This window comes from Monodon monoceros, unplaced genomic scaffold (assembly GCF_005190385.1).
Source record: "Monodon monoceros isolate NGI ecotype Baffin Bay Population unplaced genomic scaffold, NGI_Narwhal_1 Super_Scaffold_8, whole genome shotgun sequence".
NCBI lineage: Eukaryota > Metazoa > Chordata > Mammalia > Artiodactyla > Monodontidae > Monodon > Monodon monoceros.
The window spans coordinates 66,929,088-66,953,641 of NW_021703785.1; the positions used below are offsets into that span (position 1 = coordinate 66,929,088).

Here is a 24,554-nt window from a genome sequence, read left to right on the forward strand (position 1 = left end):
ATTGAACCTCTCCTCACACCAGAACACAGCGAAGAACTAGGTTTGCATAACGGGCCTTTTTCCTTTGTGCCACGTGACCAGCATTGCATCATTTCCTTCAGCTGCAGGGCTCCGTGAAGAGTGTGATTCACTTCTGTTTTCAGCAAGAAAAAAATACAAGCAAATAAAACGGGATGACACTCCTGGCTGGCTCTTCTGGATGTGGCTTACTTTCCACTTACAAGGAAGGAGGTGGAGGCTTGGACTCAAGCTCTGAGCACACATGACTTTGCCAGCCCAGCACCATCAAGCCTGGGTTGTTCTTTGCCGTTAGTTGAACCCTGTCCAGAAAGAACGTTCTAACCTCCTCTCCACTGTGTGGGTCTATAGCAGAAACTTCATGGAAACGCTGCTGAATAAATCAGCCGAGTAGACATCTTTCAATATAACACACAGTCCAATCAGACAGACTGAGATGGGACGGATGGCCTAGGAACAGTATCCACAACTTCTCTTTATCTTTTTCCCAGAGCCTGAAGAGTACTTTCATTCTCCTGGCCCAAGAAGTGACAGTCTCTGAGTCCACCCCTAAAACAAGGGCCTTATCTGGCAGAACAATATGATATTTCATGAGCTCATTGGGCCCGTTTGATGACTGTTATTCCGTGTATAAGGGACACTTGAGGATTGTTGAGTGGGCCTTCCATCATTGGAGTGTGGACGCTCCATGAGGAGTTAGATCCTCTGCCTGAGTTCATTTATTTTATTAGCAGATAATTGCACTTAGATCGTGGTCTTTTACTTAACTTTAGGCCAGCTTTTCCTTAATTTCTGCATCATGCCCGTCAAATCCAGACTCTTCAGATCTCAGCAGCATGAAAATGCAGGGTAGTACGTGTTACTCCTTTTACCTTAAAGTGCAGTCCCAGCATTACAATAACCCTCCATCCCACCCCTGGGCCATGACTGTGATTACAGAGCGTGGGTCAGAGATGGAGTCCATTTCTGCATTCTACAGAACTCTTAAACCTACCAAAACAAACGCTTTGGATATACATGGTCAAGACAATGAATTCAGATGATGACTTTGAGCTCATAATGACCCTTTAGTTATTCGGGGTGCTTGCTACCATAGACATCGCGCCAACCCTGCCTGTGGAAACCTCACCCTCAGTGCCAGCACACAGTTAAAAGAACAAAGGTGAAGGTCATCACTCAAGGATGTGGCAAGGACCAGAGCGTCCTGGAAAGGCGGCCAGGTGGTGGCAGCAGAACGTCTGGAGAGGAAGAGTTTTGATGCTCCAGATGGAAGGTGATGAAGACCTGGAACAAGGCTGTGGCAGAGGCGATGGTGACAGAGATCCAGATGCGGAAAGGGAAGCACAAGAAGTTTCAGCCATGTTTTGAACGAACGACAAAGAAGGGTTGAAAAGGACTCAGTTTCTTGCCTGGGCCTGACCAAGAGAGAAACTGCAGCATCTGTGATGAGGTAAAGGAGCACAATGAGGGACCTGAAGGAGAGAAATGAAGTCATAGCTTCACCGGGCTGCTGAGAAAAGACCCAGCTTTGGAGATGAGCATCAGCAAAGCAGGGAAATAACAGAGACAAGCCGGCCTTCGGGGTCAGTGAGCGGTGTTTACGTACAAACTATAGTCACTAAGGGGCTTCCCTGGTGGCACAGTGGTTGAGAGTCCGCCTGCTGATGCAGGGGACACAGGTTCGTGCCCCGGTCCGGGAAGATCCCACATGCCGTGGAGCGGCTGGGCCCGTGAGCCATGGCCGCTGAGCCTGCGCGTCCGGAGCCTGTGCTCCGCAGAGGGAGAGGCCATAACAGTGAGAGGCCCGCGTACCGCAAAAAAACAAAAAAAAACAAAACTATAGTCTCTCTTACTCAGAGATGCATTTCATCTTTCATGGGGTTGGTTCCTGGTCATATTTGATTGGAATTATTGATTTATGTAGGTCTCCTTCACTAGACGATCCTCTCCTTAAGAGCAGGAACTTGATCCATGTCCAGCTTGAAGTCATCTCTGGGTATTAGACTTTAGTAGGGTTTTGTTGGGGGTTTTTTCTGCTGTCTACACAGATTGTGTTCAAAGGCTGGATGCAACAGGTCAATCAGAGTGTCAAAGAATGAATTTTTCCTATTTTCAGGAAGAAACATGCATTCCAGAAGTTCCCCCAGCAACTGAATCACAGTTGCAAGCTTGCACTGAGGGCTGAACAAGCGAGGACCTGCCTCTTTCAAACATTCTGGTGGGAAATCATCACAGGAGAAGGGGGCTGGGCATGACTCCTGCTGGGCTGCCAACAGGAATAGAGGCTCCAGAGCCAGAAGCAAATCGAATCCAGGTGCCAGTACTTATTCACACACTTCCCTTGGGCAAGTCTCTATGTGTGTATGTGTGTATTATTTATTTATTTATTTGCTTTAGGTTTCTTCTTTTATGAGATGAGATTTGCCTCAGTAGGATTTGATTTAAGTTTAAATGAGATAGTGCTTAGCACACTGGCTGAAACACAGCCAATTCTTCTTATTGGACCATTGCAAGATTAGCTTATGGGGGCCGTGGATAGGTAAAGTGAGTCAGGCTGAGGCCCTTTCAAATTAGTAGCTGAATCTGAACAATGAGATTGAAATCTAAACCTCATTGGAAAATACTGACATTTCTACCTAAGTGGAAATATCTGAAAAAAGGAAAACATTTTTGTCATTCTCGGGCAATGACAAGATTAAGGGTATTTCATCTACTACTGTCGGATGGCCCTCAAGTTAATACTGCATTTGTTCATTTTAATCTAACAACAGATTTTAATAAACCTATTACATTCCTTTGTTTTTTTCTCTTTCAGCTGAGAACTGGGTACAATCTTCAAGGGCTCAAGTTTCTGATCTAGTAATATTCTTCCTTACAATTTGCTTTAAAAAAAAAAAAGCAGACTCAAGTTCTTATTGAATGGGAATAAGAAAGAAAACGTCAGAAAATTCTCCTCTTTCTGAAACTGGAGGGAGGCAAAGAGAGAATTTTTATTTTGAGTGCTCTCGAACTCTTTGCCACTGCTTCTTGACAAACACCACTGAGGTAACTTGTTAGGAATTACATGTCAATATACTTCTGCTCCTATCTGAGGTTCATCAATTTCACCTACTGCTAATCAGTATCTTTATATTACAAATAATGATGAGAGGTAGCATAATTTAGTGTTTATCCTAGAGTCTAGGTTTGATTCCCGGCTCTGTCACTTACAAATGGTATACGCCAAGTTGGGTCATGGTGAAGATTCGAGGAAATGATGCAGGTAAAGCATTTAAATCAGCACTGATACGTCATGAGGGCTTATAAATACCAGCTACTATTATTGCATTTAATGCGATGTTATATAACAACAGGTGGTGATTAACAGTCATCTAGCATTGTACAGTTTGTATTTTATGGGGGTTGTTATTGGTTGCTACCCTTTTCTCTTGGTAAAAGAGTATTCTGTTCAGGTAGCAGGTAGAAGTCTTGTCTAACAGAAGGTGGACCCACCCCAGGGCAGGGTACGCATAACGATTTGTCGAAGCCAACATGGTAATTCCATTCAACTTTGCCAGTAATTGGCATGTGACCCGATTCCAGTCAGAGGAATGCAAGAGGAAGTTTGCTGGGGTTTTCAGCAAAATCTTCTCCTTCCTGCCAGAAGACAGACCTAAACTGGGCCTCATTCCTTCCTCTTAAGTGAAGCAAAGATATTTGGAACTAAGGTGGCCATTTTGTAATCATGCAGTGACAAGTCTAAAGATTGAATGGTCTGGGTCCTCCAGCTTCTAAAGCCATTCAGAACCTCCCAGCTCCATCCAGGCTGTGGTTAGGCAAGCTAATTAAGTCTTTATTCTTTCAGCCATTATGAAGTTATCTATTACATATAGCGAAAGCATCCTAAAATGACACATTTCAAATTACTAGATGGCAAAGTTAGTTCTATGTATTAACCATACCATTATGGCAGGTATGTTACTGTATTTTGAGTTGTGACAAGAAGGATTTAGGATTTAGAAATGAAAGTCACTGATCTTCAGAATTCTACTCAGTAGTTTCCAATTTATATATATTTTTTCTCCTTTTTTCTTAAATAAGTAAAGCGGTTGACTAATTACAATGATAATAATTTGAATTTCAACTTCTTTGCCCCCCTAAGAAAATGGTACTAATCACTGAAATGGCAAATAGAACAGTTAACAAGAGAAAGAAAAGAAGCTAAGGTAAAACAGATTTTTGGATATTTAAACTGTGATAGAATCTTCATTCTCATTCATAATTGTGACCTTTCTTAAAGTTCAAGCATTTAAATTGTTAGCTAAAAAAATAGTTTTTCTCAGTTGAAAATGGGCCATGTTTTAAAACACCTTCAAAACTGATACCTCAGTTGGCATAAACTAGGATTAACTTTCCCATAATGAATAAGGACTGGGGGTTTGTTTAGTAAATGGAATGCAAAATGAGAAGACTAAAATGTCTCATTTTCCTATTTGCTTGCAATTGTATTCAGTCAAGTAAAACAGAAAGAGCACAGGTTGTCTTAGAAGAAAAGATGAGGACAGGCCTCAGGGCCACTATCAAATCATGAGGGAAGGGAGACCAAACACCCAGTGTGGCCCAACAGGGGGTGGGCTTCTCTATAAACTCCCCAAGGAAGCTATGATTCTCATTAGAAAAACAGAAGATCAATATAGAGGTAGGGGATGAAGAGGTACAAACTATTATGCATAAAAAAAGCTACAAGGATATATTATATAACCCAGAGAATATAGCCAACTCTTTACAAGAACTACAAATGGAGTATAGTCTTTAAAAACTGTGAATCGCTATATTATACACCTGCAACATATAATATTGTACATCAACTATACTTCAATTTTAAAAAAAGGAGAAGTAAAAGATTAATTCTGGGGCGCTGAAATAGTACAAGTGATACTAAGGCTAAGTCCATGTTGTCATTCAACTGCAGGGCCTCATTTTTAGTGGAGATTTGTTAAAAATGTGGTTTTCAAAAACTAAAAGTTGAAAAGCAGGGGTTTTTTCTAAGAAAAACTGCAATTTATCTTCTCATTGGTGCTCCAACCTGCAAACTTTAAACTAACTGCTTATAATTTGCTAAAGTCATAAGCAGTATGCTTATCTAGAGCAACTTTTCTAGTTTTACAATTCTTTAAAGCTCTCACAGAGCTTTCTACCTAGCTGCAGGCATTAAGTAAAGGTGAACAGTATGATAAACCAAACGATGTTTCAGACAGATTTTTTTTTTTTTTTTTTTTTTGCGGTACGCAGGCCTCTCACTGTTGTGGCCTCTCCCGTTGCGGAGCACAGGCTCCAGACGCACAGGCTCAGCGGCCATGGCTCACGGGCCCAGCCGCTCCGTGGCATGTGGGATCTTCCCGGACAGGGACACGAACCCGTGTCCCCTGCATCGGCAGGTGGACTCTCAACCACTGCGCCACCAGGGAAGCCCTCAGACAAATTTTTTAATAGCATCTTGCATCCTTACGAACTATTTTATTTCAACATAGCTTAACTGAAACACGATATCTACCAAAACCTAGGAGCCTATCCTCTGGCTGTACGATCCTATGTTATAAAACCTCCAGAATGCCAGCAGTCTCCATAAACACCATATCTTACGGTGCAGAAAGAAATGCCCATCTCTGCATCAAGAATGCCACACTTCAGATTGGAGACAACCCTGTTCAAATTCACTGAGTTAGACACACAGTCACTTTGCTGTAAAAATAACAGTAGAAAGAACCCGACAGGCTGACAACTTTTTCTTATTCGGAATACTGAAGAGCGAGCTAGTCCAAGAAACTGACCAAGCTTAGAAAGTCAAAGACTGATCTCTACTTATCAGTCAAGTCCAAGAATGTACAGCTCACCCTCCTTTGGTCTGGCTTTAATGGGGCAGGAGGAATAACCGACAATTATTACGACGTTTACATAAACCTCTTTTTTCAGTGGAGGCATTCAAAACCCTTCATACAAAATAGCTAGAGACAGTGTCAGCTTTGCTCCTTTCACACAAGGAAGTAAGGGAAGGAGACGATCAAGATCACACACAGAAAATTAACAGAAAAACAGGGAAGGAAAACCTAATCTTGTATTTGCACAATTGAACATTTTATTGATTTGACGGTTACATAATAAATCATTTTACTGATTTGCTGAATCGTTCCCACATAAATATAACATTCAAATGGAATTTTACTAAAGTATTGCCCTAGTTAATCTAATACCCTCTCCTTTTCATGGCTGCCAAAATATATATTTACCTGTTTAAATCCAGACTCAAAGAAGCCAGCCTAGTGTTTCTTAAGCTGAGGACAAAAAAATTTAATGGAGATTTAATTGTATATTTCCATAATGTTATGCTTGTGGCATTAGCCGAGAAATACTAGAAATTTCAAAGCTGTCTTCCACTGCTAAACTACTTTGCACTTTGCAATTGATTGAGAACAGCAGAGGCAGTTAGAGTTGTATATCAAATTAGAGTTGATAAAAGCCCTTAATGTAGATCTGAATGTCTTCTTGGAAAAGATTTCAACTGCCTTAAATTGACATGACAACAAGTCCTTACAGTAGCATAAAAAGTACTGGCTGGAATATTATGGCTTTGGCTTAAATTTCCATCTGCAGCTCATCAAATGACTAAACAGTAGAAAGGAATTAAACCAAAATCAGACTCATTACAGAGCCTGATACGCTGGCAGAATATAAACTTTCACTACTTAGCATCTGGAGTTTTGGATGACTAACATTTAAATGCTTGTGCTTGTATGTTCTGTAAAAAGAAGTGTTTGTAAGAACATAGGTGAGATATATGATCATTAAACAACGTACAGAATATATAATTCACATATACACATACATACACATTCCTTCTCTCTAATCCCCCAAATATGCCGAAGAGTGAGAGGCCCACTCCAAATGAAGTATAATGGCTTTAAACGAGTCCCACGCCAAAATTCTGATAAACATCGTAACTCTTCTTCACATTTTTCTTAGGTAAAGAATGCCTATCTGAAACCCTTGCTCTCCCAAATACTAACATCTGGTCAAGTGTTCCTGAGTAAATAATTTACATTTCCTTTTCTCCTTCAGCCATCCTGCTAGGAGGAATACTGGAAAATGTCCTCACAGGACTCTGCCTGCAAACACCAGGCTTCCAATAGTTCTCTGATGCAGTGCAAGTACAAATCCAGACTGTTAAAGTCAACAGAATCTATCAAACACATCCTCCCAAATAAAATTCTCCGGGGCACACAGTGTCTCTGAAATATCACTGGATCCTCTCCTAGTCCTGGGAGCTTCTGCACTAATAGTCCTGAATTCTGACTCTAATAAGGAAGGAAGAAGGTGGGATCCAGGTCTGATTCAGCTATGAAGCTCTCAAAGCAGAGTGTCTAGGACACAGAAGGTGCTCAAGAAAGAAGTAATGCATAGCGTTTGCCTTGCGTCTTTGACACTGTCAAGCAGCAAGACATTATGAGGAATAGCCAAGAAAAGCTGATGGTAAGGTAGTAAGTTTTTGAGTGTAAGGCAGCATTGAAAAGTAAGCAAAGATGTTCTAATGGAAAAGGCTATTCCCACTGCTCCAAAACTGGGAGATACATTTCAACTCAAAGAAAGAGCATTCTTTTATTCATATAGCCAACAGCTCTACAATGGAACACTGAAATGAATATGATGAATGGGATCTATCAAATGAGAGAGATTAGTAAGAAAAAAAAGGAGATAAAGCTGTGTACTATCTTATCCATAAATGCCCCTCTCCAGGAAGTCGGTGCCTGCTAAACCTTCTGCACTGGGGTCATCTGCAAACAGTGGGTGATTCCCAAAAGGCACCATATTGCGAAAAAGTAGAAATGTTTAAGTGTTTTAAAAAAGAGGACTAAGAAATGCTACGGTACAAATAAATTCGGCAATTTTTAATACATATTTTTTTTGGATGGACTCACCTCTGTATATCTTATGTGATAAATGCCAAGGCATACTGCACTTAGAAAGTCCCATTCAAAGGTCAAGACCACGTACTAAGATCGTTATTTGTTCATTTGATCTGAAATCTCACAAAATATACCTGTGTGATGCCGTATGGGTATCTCATACCACAGAAGCTGAGCTTTGGGAGAATTAATCCTCTTCATCCCAAACCAGGAACATTTACAAAGAAGCTATTAGTTTATTCAGAATCAATGCATCTCATTCATCAAATGAGGTAAGGTGGTGTCTGAAGGCGCTGAGCAAACTACAAGGCACTAAATAAATTTAAGGTTTAGTACTAACAAAGAACCTGCACAAAAGGCTTATATTCAGGGCTGTCAATCTATAGAACACCTCCAACACAAGGAAAATGCCATTTCTCATCAGCCCAAACTTACTTCTGAGCCCAGCACAGTCTGAATATCTCACCGGGCTCAAAAATATAGATGTAACTAATAAGATGATCAGGACACATGGAATCTATTCAATTCCTTGAACTGTACCCAAAAGTGAACTAGTGAGTCATGGGCATTAAACTGTTTTGAAACAGATGTCTTTTAAATAAAGGGCATATTTGCATGTTATATCAGTTGAAACATCTAAATACTGGCAACTTTCTCAAATATCCTGGGCTGTTCCCACATTGTAAAAATATCCAGGTCATTTCTCCTCCTTGCCTACTGCCGTTTGCCTTTCTGACTATTTCGGTTCTTGTTGGCAACTTCTGTGAGCAGCAGGCAAAAGCAGGCAAAGAAGTTGAAATTGAATCATTTTGTGTGGCCAGTCTTGTGGGGGGTTTTATGGTGGCGGAAACCAGAGCTATCAGGTAAAATGAGATACCCGAATTATAGACAGATTTCCATCATCCCTGGAAATAGTCTCCCTGTCCTCACTGCTGAAGATAATTAGGGGTTTGCTACTGTTTCCCAAAAAGAACACAACAGAGCAGAGAAACCCCAACAAGATAAGCAAAGGGCAATTCTAAAAGAAGACCATGAATATATTCTTATTTATTCGAGCTGTTTAACTACGTATTTACATGTACTTTTAAAAATGGGGGTAATCAACATAAAATATTCTACCAGAAGAAATGTACCTTTTTACTATAATCCTGTGTGTGTGTGTGTGTGTGTGTGTGAGAGAGAGAGTGAAATCAAATGACCACAGGGCACAGAACTGGCTGCGTATATTTAATAATGAGAGTGAAGAGCTGTTAATACTTAGGTCTTGCAAACAGGTCTGTGCTAAGGGGATGGCGTTCTCCAGCACTGCGTCTTGAGAGAGATGGTGGGGCAGGGGGCAGTTTCAGAGGTAGACAGGGAAGGAGGAGGCGAAGAACTGGGAGTGTCATCAGCCAATAAGAATGTACGTACCCGCAAAGCACTAAATTCCCCAAAGTGCTCTCGATCCTTTGCTCATTCTATGGGTAATTTTTCAAAATGAGATTATCAACTGCATTGGGGGAGGGGTTTATGGCACTTACTACCATCCCGGCTTTGAGCAAACCACTTATTCAACTCTCATTTTTTCATTTTTCTCATTTTCATCTGTAAGATGTAGATAATACGTAACCTTGCAGGGTTACTGGAAAGAGTAAAGATAATAAACAGAGTGGTCATATGGCCTCCTTTGCCCAGGGCAGTCCCCGTTTATGCCTAGTGTCCCAGCATAATTATTAACTTTCACTCTTAAAGGTGTCTCAGTTTGGACAAACAGTGATGCGGTTTGCCCTACATATAATTTACCAAGCGTAACATCTGACACAGGGTGGGCCCCCAGGCACTGTGGCAGCTACTGCTATTCTAGATTCTAGGATTGTTCACGTATTTCAACCAAAAAAAAAAAAAAAGCCAAAACAAAAACCAAAAAAAAAACCCAAAAAACAAAAGCAAATACAAACCTCAATTTTCCTCCATCATAAACCCAGGATACATCAACTTTTTCTACTTAGAAAGAGTGGGTATTGACCTGGGGTTCCGTTGCTCACAACTTTGGCAGAGGTGACCATGGCTACAGGAACACGGGAGTAACTCTCCTCTAAGTGCCTGGGACCGTGCTGGGCGCTCCCCACCGTTAGAAGAACGAGGGGGGTGTGCTTGCACTTGAGCCGTACTGCTCTGTTGGGCTTAAGGCAACTTGGTTAACCTTTAGTTTTCTACTTCTTTAAACCAACTCTACAAAACTAACTGAACTAACATCTTGAGATTTTTCTTAAGGCTTTCTCATAGCATCTTCGCAGTATCCTGGTGACATAAATAGGGATCAATGAGTACTGTTCTGCAGTGAATCGGGCATGTTTTCAATCCTTACTCGAACGTGGTTTCTCTTCGTCCCCAGAGCTTACCATATACTAACCAGCATTTCTATGTTGGACAGAAATACTGTCCTTACCACCATGATTTATCTCACTACAACATATCTGAAAAATGCCACACCCAATTCTTCCAATAAAGCAAGTTTTTCTATAGCACCATGAGTCATTTTATAATGTACAGCAGTCCCTTCCAAAACAAGGCCAGGGGCTTGTTCAGTTCCCCAGAGCAGTTTGTCAATGGAATTCTCATTCCCTGGAAGCGTTAACAGGCATTCAAAGATTTCTCTCTATGGGGTAGCAAGGTTTGTCAACACTGTAGGAAAGATACAAACTGTCCTACCCTGGAAAGATGGAGATGTTGAATGGACCCTGAATGCCCCTTCATCCACTGCGCCCCGTGTTCACTGGCTATTATGGGGTGGATAAAAACCCAAGGAATGCCGGTTAGAAGTTTCAGATCGGCAGGAGAGCCTACCCAGCAGCTCTGTGCCTCAATACAAAGCAAGCCCTCCTCTCCCGTGAAATAGCTTGGAGCTATCTGCTCTAAACATTTTCTGGAGTAAACCTGAAAGGTCAAGGTGACTTTCTGCCACCGAGAACACTCCCAGGCCATCTCCCACGCTGCTGGAAGGTATGTACTTAGGGAAGGTAGGCACCGTCCACTAGAAGCTGAGGTGGAAAAAGGGGTAAAGATAAAAAGTCAATCTAGAAAAAAGAATGGCCCAAAGCAGGAGCTGTAGTGAATGTTGACTATTCATGGAATACTCCAGAGAGGCTGTCAATGCTAAGGTGAAAAATGGTCTAAGTTTGGTTTTAAGTGGGTTTAGAATAAAGGGAAGCAGTGGAATACATTAATATTATTTTAAAATTTATTGAGATTCACAATGTGTCAGATATTGTGCTAAGTACTTGACATCTTAACGCCTCATTTACTCCTGTGAGGTATCCATTATTGTTGCCTCCATTTTACAGATGGGAAAATTGAGGCAGAGGGTAGTTAATTGATTTTCCAAGGCCTCACAAATGCAGGAATCAGAGATCTGAACCAGGCCTGTTTGGTTCTGCAGTTTGTGTGTTCTAGGTGAGGGCGTGCCAGGTTAGGGGGCTGACATGTGTACGGGCATGGACTGGAGAGCAAGTTAGTGAAATGCAGAGAGGGGAGCAGATTAACTATGGCTGGAAAAGATAAACAACATGAGAGAATACCAACAAGGAATTCAAAGACGGTCCTGTATGGTGGTCCCTGACACTCGGGGGCACAGGAGGCTGTGATAGTCTTTGAAAAGCTGGCAGAAGCCTCTCCAGGCTGCTCTATGTCAGATGAACCATGAGGAGACCTCTGCAACATTCCAGGTTAAACTGAAGAGGGCCCATGGTGGCCACAGCCATGAACATCAAGACGGTGCAGCTGTGAGAATCACTGACCAGCTGGGGAAGGCCTAGGTAAGGGTGGGGAAGAAGCAACAGGACAAGTGTCCAAGCGGATAAGGAAAGCAGTGAAGTCAACAAAGGACATTTTATTTCCAGACATCAAGACCATATGAATTTCCAACTCCATTAAAATGAAAGGGCAGCCTTGACAGGGCAGGCCAGGGAAGAAGGGAGCATCAAAATGAACAGTGAGGGATTCCCTGGTGGCACAGTGGTTGAGAGTCTGCCTGCCGATGCAGGGGACGCGGGTGCGTGCCCCGGTCCAGGAAGATCCCACATGCCGCGAAGCGGCTGGGCCCGTGAGCCACGGCTGCTGGGCCTGCGCGTCCGGAGCCTGTGCTCCGCAACGGGAGAGGCCACAACAGTGAGAGGCCCGCGTACCGCAAAAAAAAAAAAAAAAAAAGAACAGTGAGCGAAAAGCTAATATATCTCACCAGGCAATGACTGATATAATTGCCTTGTTAATTCTTCAGAGGAGACAAATATATACATAATTACAATGTGCCATTTAAAAAAAAAAGATGGAAATCTTAACCTGGAAATACTCACAGAATCACCTTTCGTCTTACTACCACCTTGCAAAGCAGTCAGCCATGGTTATAGAGTTTGTTTTATTGCTTTTTAATTGTTGTACTTTTATCAATAAGCACCACTACATAATTAGAGGCCTGATTCTCCATTCGGGTATGTGGCAGAGTGGGGCTTCCTCACCTCTCAAACTTGTGATGCTGGGCCCATGAGCTGCCGACCCCACGGTGCATCCTCTCAGCCCTGGTGCCCTGAGTAGGCTGAGCATCCTAAGGCTTCTGTTTTTTACTTTGTCTTCCACACAAATTCCTTTCTCTTTTTTGCCACTGAAAATATGTAAAACTGAGAGCTATGCTAGTGTTGCACCAAGCTTAAGGAAGCCTAAGCATAAGGTGTATTTCCTGTTCCTCTTTTAAGAAAGGACTGCAAAACGTTCTGACCCCCAAAGGCATGTTAGAGAATCACCAAGTTCACTCTTCTGCGATAAAGAAATTAAGATAGAGGGCAGGCGCTGTGTCTTAGTCACCTTTGTAGCTCCACAGCCTGGCATGTAGTAGGTGTGGAATAAAAATTTGCCGAATGAATTGAAAGAATTCAAAACTGTGTCCCAGACACTCTCAAAGTAGAAATGAACAGTCATTTTGAACCATCTCCTGATGTGAAGGGGGGCGGGGAGGGGGATGGAGAGTTTAGGAAGGGTGGAGAGAACATAGACTTTGTCTAGAGTAATTTGAAAATAGACAAAAGGGGAGAAAGATTTTAAAAGAAATCCCATTGGCCTCAGGATTGTCACAACATAATTTTCTATCTAATGAGGCAATGACAGAAATTGATGGAAGAAAATAATCTGGCCTTAAAGTACTCAAAATAGTGATTCAAAACCACACACTGATGTCAAACAGTAAGTCTCTCCAGATATTGGAAAACTGTTCCATAAAGAACCTTGTATGTCAAATTCTTTTCATTAATCAAAGGATAAACAAAGGAAAACTCACCCTTTGAGTGTGAAGCATTACACAAGTAATGAATCCAAGATAAATGAATTATGACTATAACAAAGGAATGCTGTGTTAGGGTGACAGTATTACTCCCAAATGGCTTCCCACTTGTAGAAAAACAGCTTCAGACAAGCCCCATAGTGTATACAGTGGTGCAAAATGATCTGGAAAAGAAGGTTTCTATGGATATCATTTAGAGATGAATATCCCTGAGTACCTTCAGGCTGAAGGTACTCTGGCTCTTTTCTCAAAGCAATTATGGCACAGGTTCTCCTCCCCGCTTTTGTTTACCTAAGAACAATCTTGGCCACAGGTCATTTGTGTAGGAGATAATTAATCTCCAGCTCTTTTGAGCACAGGTAGGTTAATTAGTATGCACGGAATACAACATACATTTTTTTCTTGGAAAATTTTTAAAAATTTTAAACAATTAGGGATCTGTAACACCAGCCGGTCTTTTATCCAAAACAAGTACAAAGGCTGGTTGGTGAAATAAAGAAGACTTTGTTTTTAAACTGTTCAGAAAATACAAGGCATCACTGATCACCTGAAGGCCTCATTTTAATTTGATTCCGGATCCATGATGCCTTAGAGGTTGTCTTTTGGAAATATCTGACTGCAAAAACCTTTAAGTAGGTCAGAAATGGAACTTCAGAAGCCATAACATTCTGATATCCTAATAAATGATTTTATGGTCAGCACCTCACTTGTTTATGTTTCAGAAAAGCACCTTATTGGCACTATAACAAACGTCAGGATTTTTCAAAAAGTCAAATACTGTAACAGCATTCTGAACATCACCCACATGGACAGGGAGAGATCAAATAAATCTGCAAATGCCTCTATAGTCAAAAAAAAAAGATGAGTCAGGCTTTGGACTATTAAGTACTTTTTTTTCTTTAGACAATACCCTAATAAAACAATTATGAAGTACTCTGAAACCCTGCCACACCCCTTTGATTAAACCACACTTCACAAAATATTTCGATAAAACCTGAACACATTAAACAAACACCAAGGCAGGAGATGCAGCCTGGAATGCCCCATCCTGCGCTGGCCAGGGTCTGAAGGGCCATCTCACTTGAAAATTTAATCAAACCAAAGCTACTGTAATTCCACCGCAGCCTTTGCACTTCAGGAAAGCTAGTTCAGTCTCTGACATTTTGATTTTCATAGCAGATGGAAGAAAAAAAAACAAAAAAAAAAAACCAAAAAAAACTTCCTCGGCTCACAAGCCTACGCGTCCAGTTGAGATTTCATTTCTCGGACCTTAGGCAACACCCAGCAAACAAAAACAAACAAACGGTTATTTTCTATTACTCACTATTACTCCAGGATTTCAGTAAATATTTGATACTGATCTCAAAGAAGCCGGAGTCCTGCTGGCTGGCCATGTCGGCGGCATACAAAGAGGCTGCTCCTCGGACTGAACCGGGAGCCGCCGGGGGAGCAGGTACCGGGCGTGGAGATGCGCTTGTCACAGGTTAGTGATGTAAGCGGGGTCAGCAGCCGGGAGGGAGTCTCTGCAGATCTACCTCTGGCGCCGGCAGCAAGTCCTCATTTAAAGGACACGGAGGCGCCGGAGAGAGAGATGCTCGGCCGCTCCTCCTCCTTCGGGTCCAGAACTGGCTCCTTATTTGCTGGGGGCTGATCCCGAGCCCTGAGAGGCGGCGGCGGCCACTGCTTTCATTTCTGAGCTGCTATAACCAGCCACGCCCGCTGCCTGCCGCCCACAGGTTCGGCCCGGCAGGTACGGGACCGAGGAAGTCCCCAACTGCCCCGGGAGGGAGGGTCTCTCGGCCGGCCTGCCGGACGCGGCGCAGACAGGCTCCGGCCCCCAGGGCTCCTCCGGGCCGCCGCAGGGCTGAGGGATGGGCTGGGAGGGCAGCCTCCGCCCCCCGGGGCTCAACCTGAGCCACTCCTCAGCCCCGACTCAGCTGCGGGAGGGACCTCCCGGCTTCAGCACGGCCGCCGGTGAGCCGCCCGCGGCTGCATCGCTGCGGCTCCCCCGGCGTCTGCCCCCCGAAATCCACACAACCGCGTCGCCGCAGGAAGCCAAGTGGCACCCCTGGATCTGGTTTGCAGCGACGTTTTCTGAAAAGCCCCCTCCGTTCGCCCCGCTGCAGCAGGAAAGCTTGATAACAGGATATCGGCCTGGGCTTTTTCCTCCCCTCCTTTCACGGGCACAGTGGAAGCTGCACTTCGTGCTGCGCCCTCCCAGAAATGCTGTCATTTTGAGGGGCACCCGCTCCCCCGCCCCAACGTGTGCGTCCGAAGGGGACGGTACGAACTGCTTAGGCTTGTTTACCGAATGCCAGGCTCCACAATGGATCTTCAAGCCTGTCTTTTCTAGGAGCCACCAAGCCCAGGAAAGCTTATTTTTATTTGTTATCAAAAGAAGCAAAGCGTTATATTCCTTGCTGCACAATGGCTTTTTACTCCATGAAATCTTGATATCAGGCGTCCTGATTTGTTAGCTTTGTTTCATGTTATTATTTAGCTGGACTAGGCGATTAAACAAGAGAACTTTAATCTTGACAGGCTACGTTTGAGTAGGTGGGATTTGGCTAAGCATCTCATCAACCATGAATCCTTCCCCCTCCCCAGTACACTTACGACTAACATTTTCCAAAGGCGTTAATAAACTATATTAATAATTATTTCACCAAAAAAGTAAGCACCCCTCCCCCACTCAAAATCAACACACAAATAGGACTTTCCAGACTAACAGTAGGGAAAGAGTACACTTTCTCTAAGACTAAGAATTTTTAAAAATTCAACACTAAAGAGAACTTTTAGGACTGTCCTGGAATGCCCTAAGACACTATCAATACAATAAGCTTTTCAAACTCCTTATTCAAAACGTAAGCACTCCACCACCAAGATTTCCAACTCCACTCACAGCACCTTCTCCTCATGAAGCCTCCTGAGACTGACTTCTGTTTCATGAGCTAATTTAGTTCTATCACCTGTACTTTGAATATATGGATTCCAGGTGAAACAGGACCCAAAGGATTTACCAAAATGGCTGTTACATCTGAAAACCAAAATATCCACGCCCGCCTTTCTGGCGCCTCCCTCACTGTGGTTGGCAATGAATGAACAGGGAGGCTGCAGGGTGCCTTGGAGTTAATGAGCACAAAGCCTCTCAAAACTCATCAGAATTTCCTAGCTTTGAGACCTAGGGTAAGCTATTAACCTTGTTAAGCCTTAGTTTGCTCATCTGTAAAATGGGGATCCATAGTGGTACTGACCTCATTGAGTTGTTGGAAAGGTTAAATGACATTATGAATGAAAGGGTTCAGCATACTGTCTTGCATACAGTAAATGCTTAAATGTTAGCTATCTTGATATTTATTATGAACCCTTAGGGACTCTAGAACTTTTAAATTTAGGTTAAATACATTTTTGTACCATTTAAGCTCTATCACCTTTGAACACCAATGGTAACTATAGGGACTGCAAGGTGGAGATATTTAAAACAGCTCAATAACCAAACATGCTATTATATACTGTTACTCAAGCAGACAGATTTTTCTCTGTTCATTTTATAAAAGAGATCTTAACTGGCTTTTAAAAGTTTTCAATCCTACTATAAACATATTAATTTGCTGAGAATGTCACTCATATATGTTATTTCAAAAGGACGCTCTCATAAAATTTTAAATGCTATTTAGAAAAGAATGTGTTTAATGGCATTTAGTTTTCCCTGTGAAGAGTGAATCAGCAACTAAGAGCCCAGTTTCTGTCTGTTAGAAGCCGAAATCTTGTCCAGTGTAGGCTTTTTTTTTTTCTCATTCGAGTACCTTTAAAGAGAGCATATATTGTAAAAGGACAGAAAAGGCCTTTTGTTTTGCTGAAAGCCCTGCAAACCAAATAGCATGACACCTGCTGCAAGCTGGGATAAGACATATTTACCCTTTGGTTTCCTCTCTCTCTAGGTGTGTGGGGGAGGCTTATGAAAAATGTAGTCAGAATGGGCACCTGGATGGAGGTATTTAAAATACAAAATAAAATCTGAATTCGTCCCTGGCTTGTTATGAGACTTCAGTTGTCATTTAAGATGAACTAAAACTATTTCAGCTTTCATATCTGTAAAAAAGAGGGACCCTTCCTTAAGAATCTTAGGAGAACATGAATCTTTAGGCAAGGAATTAGGCAGAGATGTTGGAGGCTGAGAGAAAAGTAGCAGTAATACAGAAAAAGTGGGAGGCCTCAGGAAATGGTATCAAGGTAGGGGTGGGTGGGAGTCGGAAAGTGACCTGAGACAGTGATAACAATTAATGACACCATCTACATTTGTTGAAAAGTAATATTGTCCTGAAAATCCCTACTTTATCATATTTAAAGGTGCCCATTCTTACCCCAACCCTATGAAGTACTATTAATAGCCCCATTCTACAGATGAGAAAATGGAGGTTTAAAGAGGCATAAAATAAGACCAAAGTTCAAAGTCACATGGCTGGTAAAACTGAGGTCCAGCAAATTTTAGAGCCTGAGTCATTTATTCTAAATTTTATTTATTTACTTTAACCACAAGCAAGGCCAGAATCATGCTTACCAACCTCTTTAGCGAAAAGTCCAGGAAGAGGTGCTAAAAACCTTGTTATCACTAAGAGGAGTGCTGCAGGCCTGGCTTTCCAGGACTACACACTGCCTTCCCATCTGGCTTTAGTCTGGAGGAGGAATTGTCTCCTGGGGGGCTGTAGCCCTACCTAAAAGGAACCCAGAGAAGAATGCCATGATTTTTCACATTAATTTGATTCATCCCACAGGTTGTGTTCTGTATAAGGGACGCCTGACCTGGGGTGGGAGTGGGGCGATTAAGGGTGGACATCTAGTCCGAACCCCACTCTCCAAGCTGTCAATGGGTGGTGATGGGCTGTGTCCACCCTGGTGTGTGACTGCATCTACCCAATACTCAACCCACAGGAAGGGGTGCCTATTTGTGATCAAGATACCTAATGGGCTGGGGATAGCCTGGGTGGTGCAGCAGGAACTAAGAAAACAAGAGTGTTTCAGGAAGGCAGAGGCCAAGTGGTCACCCAGGTCCCAGGTTGCTGAATGGCAGTGGGATGAGGGTGGTAAAGGGCACATGGATTGTATCTTACAATCCACGGCATTTACCCACATCCTACCTGGATTCCTATTATAACCATCTGTCCCATGTCCCCCCCGAAGAGCTGTGTGTCACTCTGTTGTGTATCCCCTCCACCTCTTAGCACACGGTAAGACCTCCTGCAAAATACATACATTGAGTGAGTCAGTGAATGAACAGACTTGTCATGCGTGCCTAGTGCTGGCTGTTGCCTGTGACAAAAACGTGCAACAGAAGTGCAATCGGTTTGTGCTCTAATTCATATTCAATTTTCCCTTTCTTAGCATTTTTGACAATTTTTTTGGAGACCAAAATGTGTGGTATTAAAAACAAATGTGAAAACAAAGCGAGGCAAACTATCTGGATGCTTGCCAACATGGAGAGCCATTATCTAATGATTTTAAAGCATCTGAGTGAGTTGATTGGGTTAGGACTAGAATCCGCCCCCTTTCCCCGCAGGACGTGGCTGCACGTGGCTACACACATGTAATTATTGTCACAGAGTGACATGTACATTCATGCACAGAATGTGTGAGGCAGAGGAGAAATGTTTTACCAGCATCCTGAGGAAACAAAGGAAAATTGCTTAATGTAAGAAAAATTCCTGTATCAATTTTTGATCTGGACTTTCAAATTCCAAAACAGCACTAAATATATTATATCCCTACTAGTATATATTGTTTCTTAATAAGAACAGTTCCAAGTCAAATTAAGCATCGCCTGGATTGAGTTCGAAAGACAGCAGCTGAGATCAATGGAGACAATTGTGGAGAAAGGGGTTTGTTTTTCTTTAAGCAGTAGAATAAGAGGCCTTTTAGAGATAACCTAAAGAACAAATGATTGACATAAATTACAAGCTGCTATTTTGGTCTATGCATAATTTGGGCTGATCTAGCCTATGCTAAGAAATTAGAGAAAAAAATAGGAAGTGATGGCACACAACGTTCATTTCGTAAACACGGAATGCAATCATCATTCCCTTAAAAAAATCCAACCCACATATACAAGTCTTCACAAAAATAGATTCCGCAAGTTTGGAAAACATTTACTCCATTACTATCCAGTACAAATAATTCTTTGAAATGAATTGAAAGACATTTAAATTTTTTGAATGTGACAGAACTTCATTAAAGCACAGCTTGTTGCTGCACAGATTCAGACATAAACAAGGAAAATCATGTCTCCTAAAATTGTTTTCATTAAGCAACAGCAGCAGAACCCAGTTTTCTTCCCCACTCATCTCTCCTGGCCATGACAAAGGAACTGAACGTTGGTCTAGGGCAATGGGAAGCCCTTAAAGTTTGAAGCAGGAGAGGACAAGCCTGAAGCCCGTCCCCTTGCTGCTCTCACAGGGAAGGCCTCCTTCCCTCATGAGCTCGTGTCACGCAGGGTGTTTCACAAGTTCAGAGTCAGGTAGAAGGATGGACATTTACTGAGCCCTTGATGTAAATGCGCTGTAACTAGAGGACCTGTACAGACAAAGCTGAACAGAGGGGTAGGTCTGCTGGGCACCTGTGGGGTGCCTTTCTACAACTGGCACCGAGACACCAGGACAAGGAATTGGGACTAAAGCGTCCCTTAACTCAGGTCTCCACCCCAGCACCTTCCTAACTGGAGAACTGAAAACTGGGCTTCTCCCTCGACACTGCTCCAGATAAATGAATGGAGACTTTGAGAGCAAATATTCAAGGGATATTAATTAGAAGGGGAGCAATATAGGAGACCAGAGTCTTGAACACCCCGTGGTCTCGGTATCCTTGTCTGAAAAATAGCGCTTATCTCACAGGTTCTTTTATAAGAATTAAATGAACGCACAAGAAGAGGACAACTGTTAAGTAGCAGATCTACAACTAGCAATGAACCCAGAATACCCAGTGCAAAATGCCCCCTTCACTCCAGGGCCAGATTAGGGAAAGGGGGAGAGAGGGAACCTGCCCATCACAGAGGGCCCTTCCGGTCCAGCCACCCACCCCTGCTGGCTACCAGGGGAAGGCTGAAGTTCGCAGAGATAAAAACCTAAACGTGCATGTACAAAAAGAAAAGAGTACTATTTAATATTTTAGTGCTTCTAACTTCCAGTGCCCAGGGTAAAGTTAGCAGGGTTCTGGTTGGCTTAGTATCAGCTCAATATTTGCCTAATTTATTCTTCCCATTAACCTCTCAAGGTAGGGCCTGCATGTTTGGATATTATTCACCTAGAGCTCAACCCAGGAGATGCTGTGGTTCATATATATTTTGCACGTATAAAGATTTGACCTCAATTTCTGCAGAGTAAATGCAAGGCACACGTAGTATTTAATACTGTTCTGACAGACGTGCATGTAAAGAGAAAATGTGGAAAGGTTTCCTCCGCTTACCTTTATCACAAAGGTACTAGTTTCCTACCCTATTTTCATATACTACCAGCAACCTGAAAAATTATTTACACTGAGATACAAACAGCTCCAATATAACTAGCTACAATAGCTAACGATATATGATTATAAAATATTAAGTCCTTTCTGAAGAAGTAAAAAATGGCATTTGCTTTGCATATTATTTACCAAAAATGCACGGATAATACTTAAAGTAAAAACCAATTCTATTTATCTTAATCATCACTCTTCCCCAAACACTATTTGCCATTTAGATGATAACTAAGAAAATGCTGGTTCTTCCCCATAGGAACGATAATTTAACAAGCCCAGAAGGAGCATTTTCATAGTTACATTAAAATTTTTGAGATGTGGTAGGCTATTTTCATTATTTAGTGATAAAAATTAAGTACTTTTTAGGGCTAGAGCTAATATTCCCACTAATGGTCCTAATTTCATGCATAAAAATAAATGAGAGTTTAAGTCATAAGGGTCAGATCAACTGGACAATGAATGAAACTGGACAAAATTAGAAGTTTTGGTTAGTTTTTTATATACTTACTAGTTAAATTTTACAAACACTAAAATTTTTTTCCTTCTTCTAGGTGTGATCACATGTTTATAGTTACCTATGAACAGAAGTTGAAGGACTGGGAATCAGGAAATTATTGTGCTCCTAATTTTGACCTTGATACTATGACCCTGGACAAGTTACTTTTCTACTGAATGAGGGATGCTGCTTCTTATCACCAAACTGCCTCATCTCTTGGGCAGGCCAGCCTTTGATTCTCCATACTATTGGGAGGAACCATGGCATGATGAAAGCAGAACACTGGGCAATCAATTATTTTATGTAAGTCTTTGGCATTTATTATTTGAATTTTTAGGCAACAGATTCACCTTCTCAATTATGTTTTGATAAAGCTAGTATTGAAGATATCCAATATAAAGCACACACTGCCTGACTAGTAGGAGAAGTAGACACAGGACCAAAAAATAATTTGGAATTAGAAAGAGATAAATTGATATGAAAATAATGGAGTTGTCTACTGGGAAATTAATGAGCCAACGTCAAAGTGCTTTATTCAGGTTAGAGGAAAACTAGGAACTATACACCTATACAATTGTATAGGAACTATACAACTGGATGCATCCTGTAAACCAGGGATAAGCCATAGCTGAAGCCAGATCATCACCACTGAGATTAAGAATAGTTGAGCTAAGGAATTAAAGCCATATTGAATATCCCTTTGTTCGGAAATAATGCTTTAAAAAACAAGTGTCTGCCTCACTGAGCATCACTGACTAAACCTTCAGAATCTTCAAAGTGACCATCTGTTCTTGGGGTCGTGTGGTTCAGACCCTCTGATTCCTAACTTTAGAAGACTGTGGTCTGAGCCCAGCAACAGTGAATCAGAGAAACACCTACATCGTATGCTTCTTCCAACAGGCACAGTTCAAATGTAGTGGAAAATGTAACTGTGAAGGGGCAAGTATATTTTGGAGGACAGAGAAAATCTTTTGCAAGGCATGTTTTCAGAAAGGGTGGGGAAATCACCACCCTGCTTCGACCAGACAGGCAGTGCTTTGTGTAGGAGGGTGTGGCTGTTAGAAACCGGCTGAATGATGGAAGGGAGCAACTTAACAGGCTGGTGGGGAGAGCAGTTCCAAATGCTTAGGAGCCAGAAGGGAGAACAACAATCTCTGCAGACGGTTGGGGTGGGTGAGGTCACTCTACGAAGCCTAGGGAAACAGAGGCGGAAGGTCATGCTTCTGACCCTCGTGGTGTTAGCTATGGAGAAACCCAAGCTCACAGTCAGCCCCTCTCCCACCAGGTACTGGCCACAGTGATCCACTTCTGTGCTTGAGCTATTCCCTTCCCATCCATAAGATGCACGCGATACGCTAGTATCTGCTGTCTACAGAAAGTTATTTCCTGATCTCAGAGGAGATTCTGTAGATGAAAGGGCTTTGGATTCCCAGAGCACTAGTGTTAAGATGCTCAGGGCTCCATCAGTTTAAGGATCAGACAAACAAAAGGGTGGGATGTCCCTCCTCAGCCCTTTCCTCTTAAAGAAACACACTGTCACCTTCCCAGCTATTCAACATAGCCTGTTGGACTTTTAGTTTAGGAACACACCAGGGTTGTCCCGCTATTTGAGCGGCCATTTCTAAACTCCAGGAATCTGCTGGTGGTTTGCTTGGGTCTTATCCAAATGCCACTTGAGTCTCTCTGGATAAATACAGGATGAGTGAGTGGCATCTGTAGTCTGCCTAGGACTCCACCCGACCTCAAAACTTATTTCCATCTTCTTTACTTCTCCAGGGGAATATCCCTTGGAATTTCTTTTTTTCTCTTATTCTTTAAATTAAAAAAAAGTTCGCTTTGTCTATGAATTCTTATACCCTCACCTTTGTATATCCCTCTCATGTATATAATTAATTTTTTTTGTTCATTAAGACAACAAGTAGCAGAAGAATAAGGAAAAGGGATATGGCTGTGGGGCTTCTGCTGGACTTCTGGGTAAGATACGGTGGCAGGGCATTTCTGAGAGTAAGAAATGTATTAGGAAGAAGGCTCAATCTGGAATGAACATAGCAGTACTCTTCCTCCGCTCTCTATCTACCCTTAGAGATAAGGAAATGGCAATTGACAGGGATCTGACAGCTAGGACATGGTGGAATAATGATAATAACAACAATGAAGATAATTGCTGGTTATGTGGTCAACCCAGGACTGGAGCTCAGGTCTGACACTAGGCCAGTGATGTCCACATATGCAATTTAAAATTTTCTAGTACCTACATTTATAATAACTAAAAATAAACAGGTTAGATTCAATTTATTTTATTTAACCCAATATACCCCCAATATTACCATTTCAACATGCAATAAATATAAATTAGTGGAATTTTTTTTTGCACTAAATATTTGAAATGTGTTGTGTATTTTACAGCACGTCTCAGTTTGGACCAGCCACGATAGTCCACGTGCTCAGGAGCTGCATGCGGCCACTGGCTCTTACTGGGAGGACAGCTTTAGGGGGTTCTTAACTATTTTAGGGCAAGAACCCCTTTGGCAAAGCCAATGGCTCCTTCCAGAATGTGTTTACATGAATGAGACCAAAGATGTGGGATTATAAGGGAACCAGTTATTTTGAATTAGTGTTTCCATTTTTTCTAAATATATACCCAGGAGTGGAATTGATTGATCATATGGTAGCTCTATTTTTAATTTTTTAAGGAACTTCCATACTGTTTTCCACAGTGGCTGTATCAATTTACATTCCCACCAGCAGTGTCTGAGGAGGGGGAACCAGTTATTCTGAAATACATTTATCAAATTATTTTAAAAAACAGATTTTAAAAAATCAAATTATTTTAAATTATGGTATTGTATGTATGCATTTTTTTAACAATGCACTAAAAATAATCTAGGGACAAGCCTAATAGTTATAATTTTTAAATGAAATAATGAACATAAACAATATTGAAATCTACCTAAAGTAACTGTAATGGGATGAAATTTATCTCTGATTTCAATTAGTAGTGAAGTCGTAGGTGCTGCTAATACTAGGTTTCTTGCCTATGTTCATAAATGAAGAAAATAGAAAATTTCAGTTAGAGGTTAATAAGAAGTAAAACGTAATTTTTTTCCCATCTGCCCAAGGAGTGGACCTGTTTGCATCAGTCCTTCATTCTTTCTAAAAGAATTTCCTCCAACCCCTAGTCTCTACTGCTCCCAAATACCTCGCCTTCCAGGAAAGCTCACAGTTGCAGGTTCTCAAAGATGGTCATAAATTATCACTGCAGATGTGAGAAGCTTCTAATGCTTTT

General features: G+C 41.9%; 1 protein-coding gene across 7 annotated transcripts in view; it reads right to left on the reverse strand.

Annotated features, from left to right (window-relative positions):
- FRY (FRY microtubule binding protein) overlaps positions 1-24,554 on the reverse strand; it is a 426,693-nt gene that overhangs the window by 237,728 nt on the left and 164,411 nt on the right. For 2 of the 7 annotated variants that reach the window (XM_029209845.1, XM_029209850.1), the window contains exon 1: positions 14,591-14,660. The exons of the other annotated variants lie outside the window; for them this stretch is intronic. In XM_029209845.1, coding sequence (XP_029065678.1) covers positions 14,591-14,660 — 70 coding nt within the window. Of the gene's footprint in view, positions 1-14,590; positions 14,661-24,554 lie in introns of those variants that run through there. 7 annotated transcript variants of the gene reach the window in all.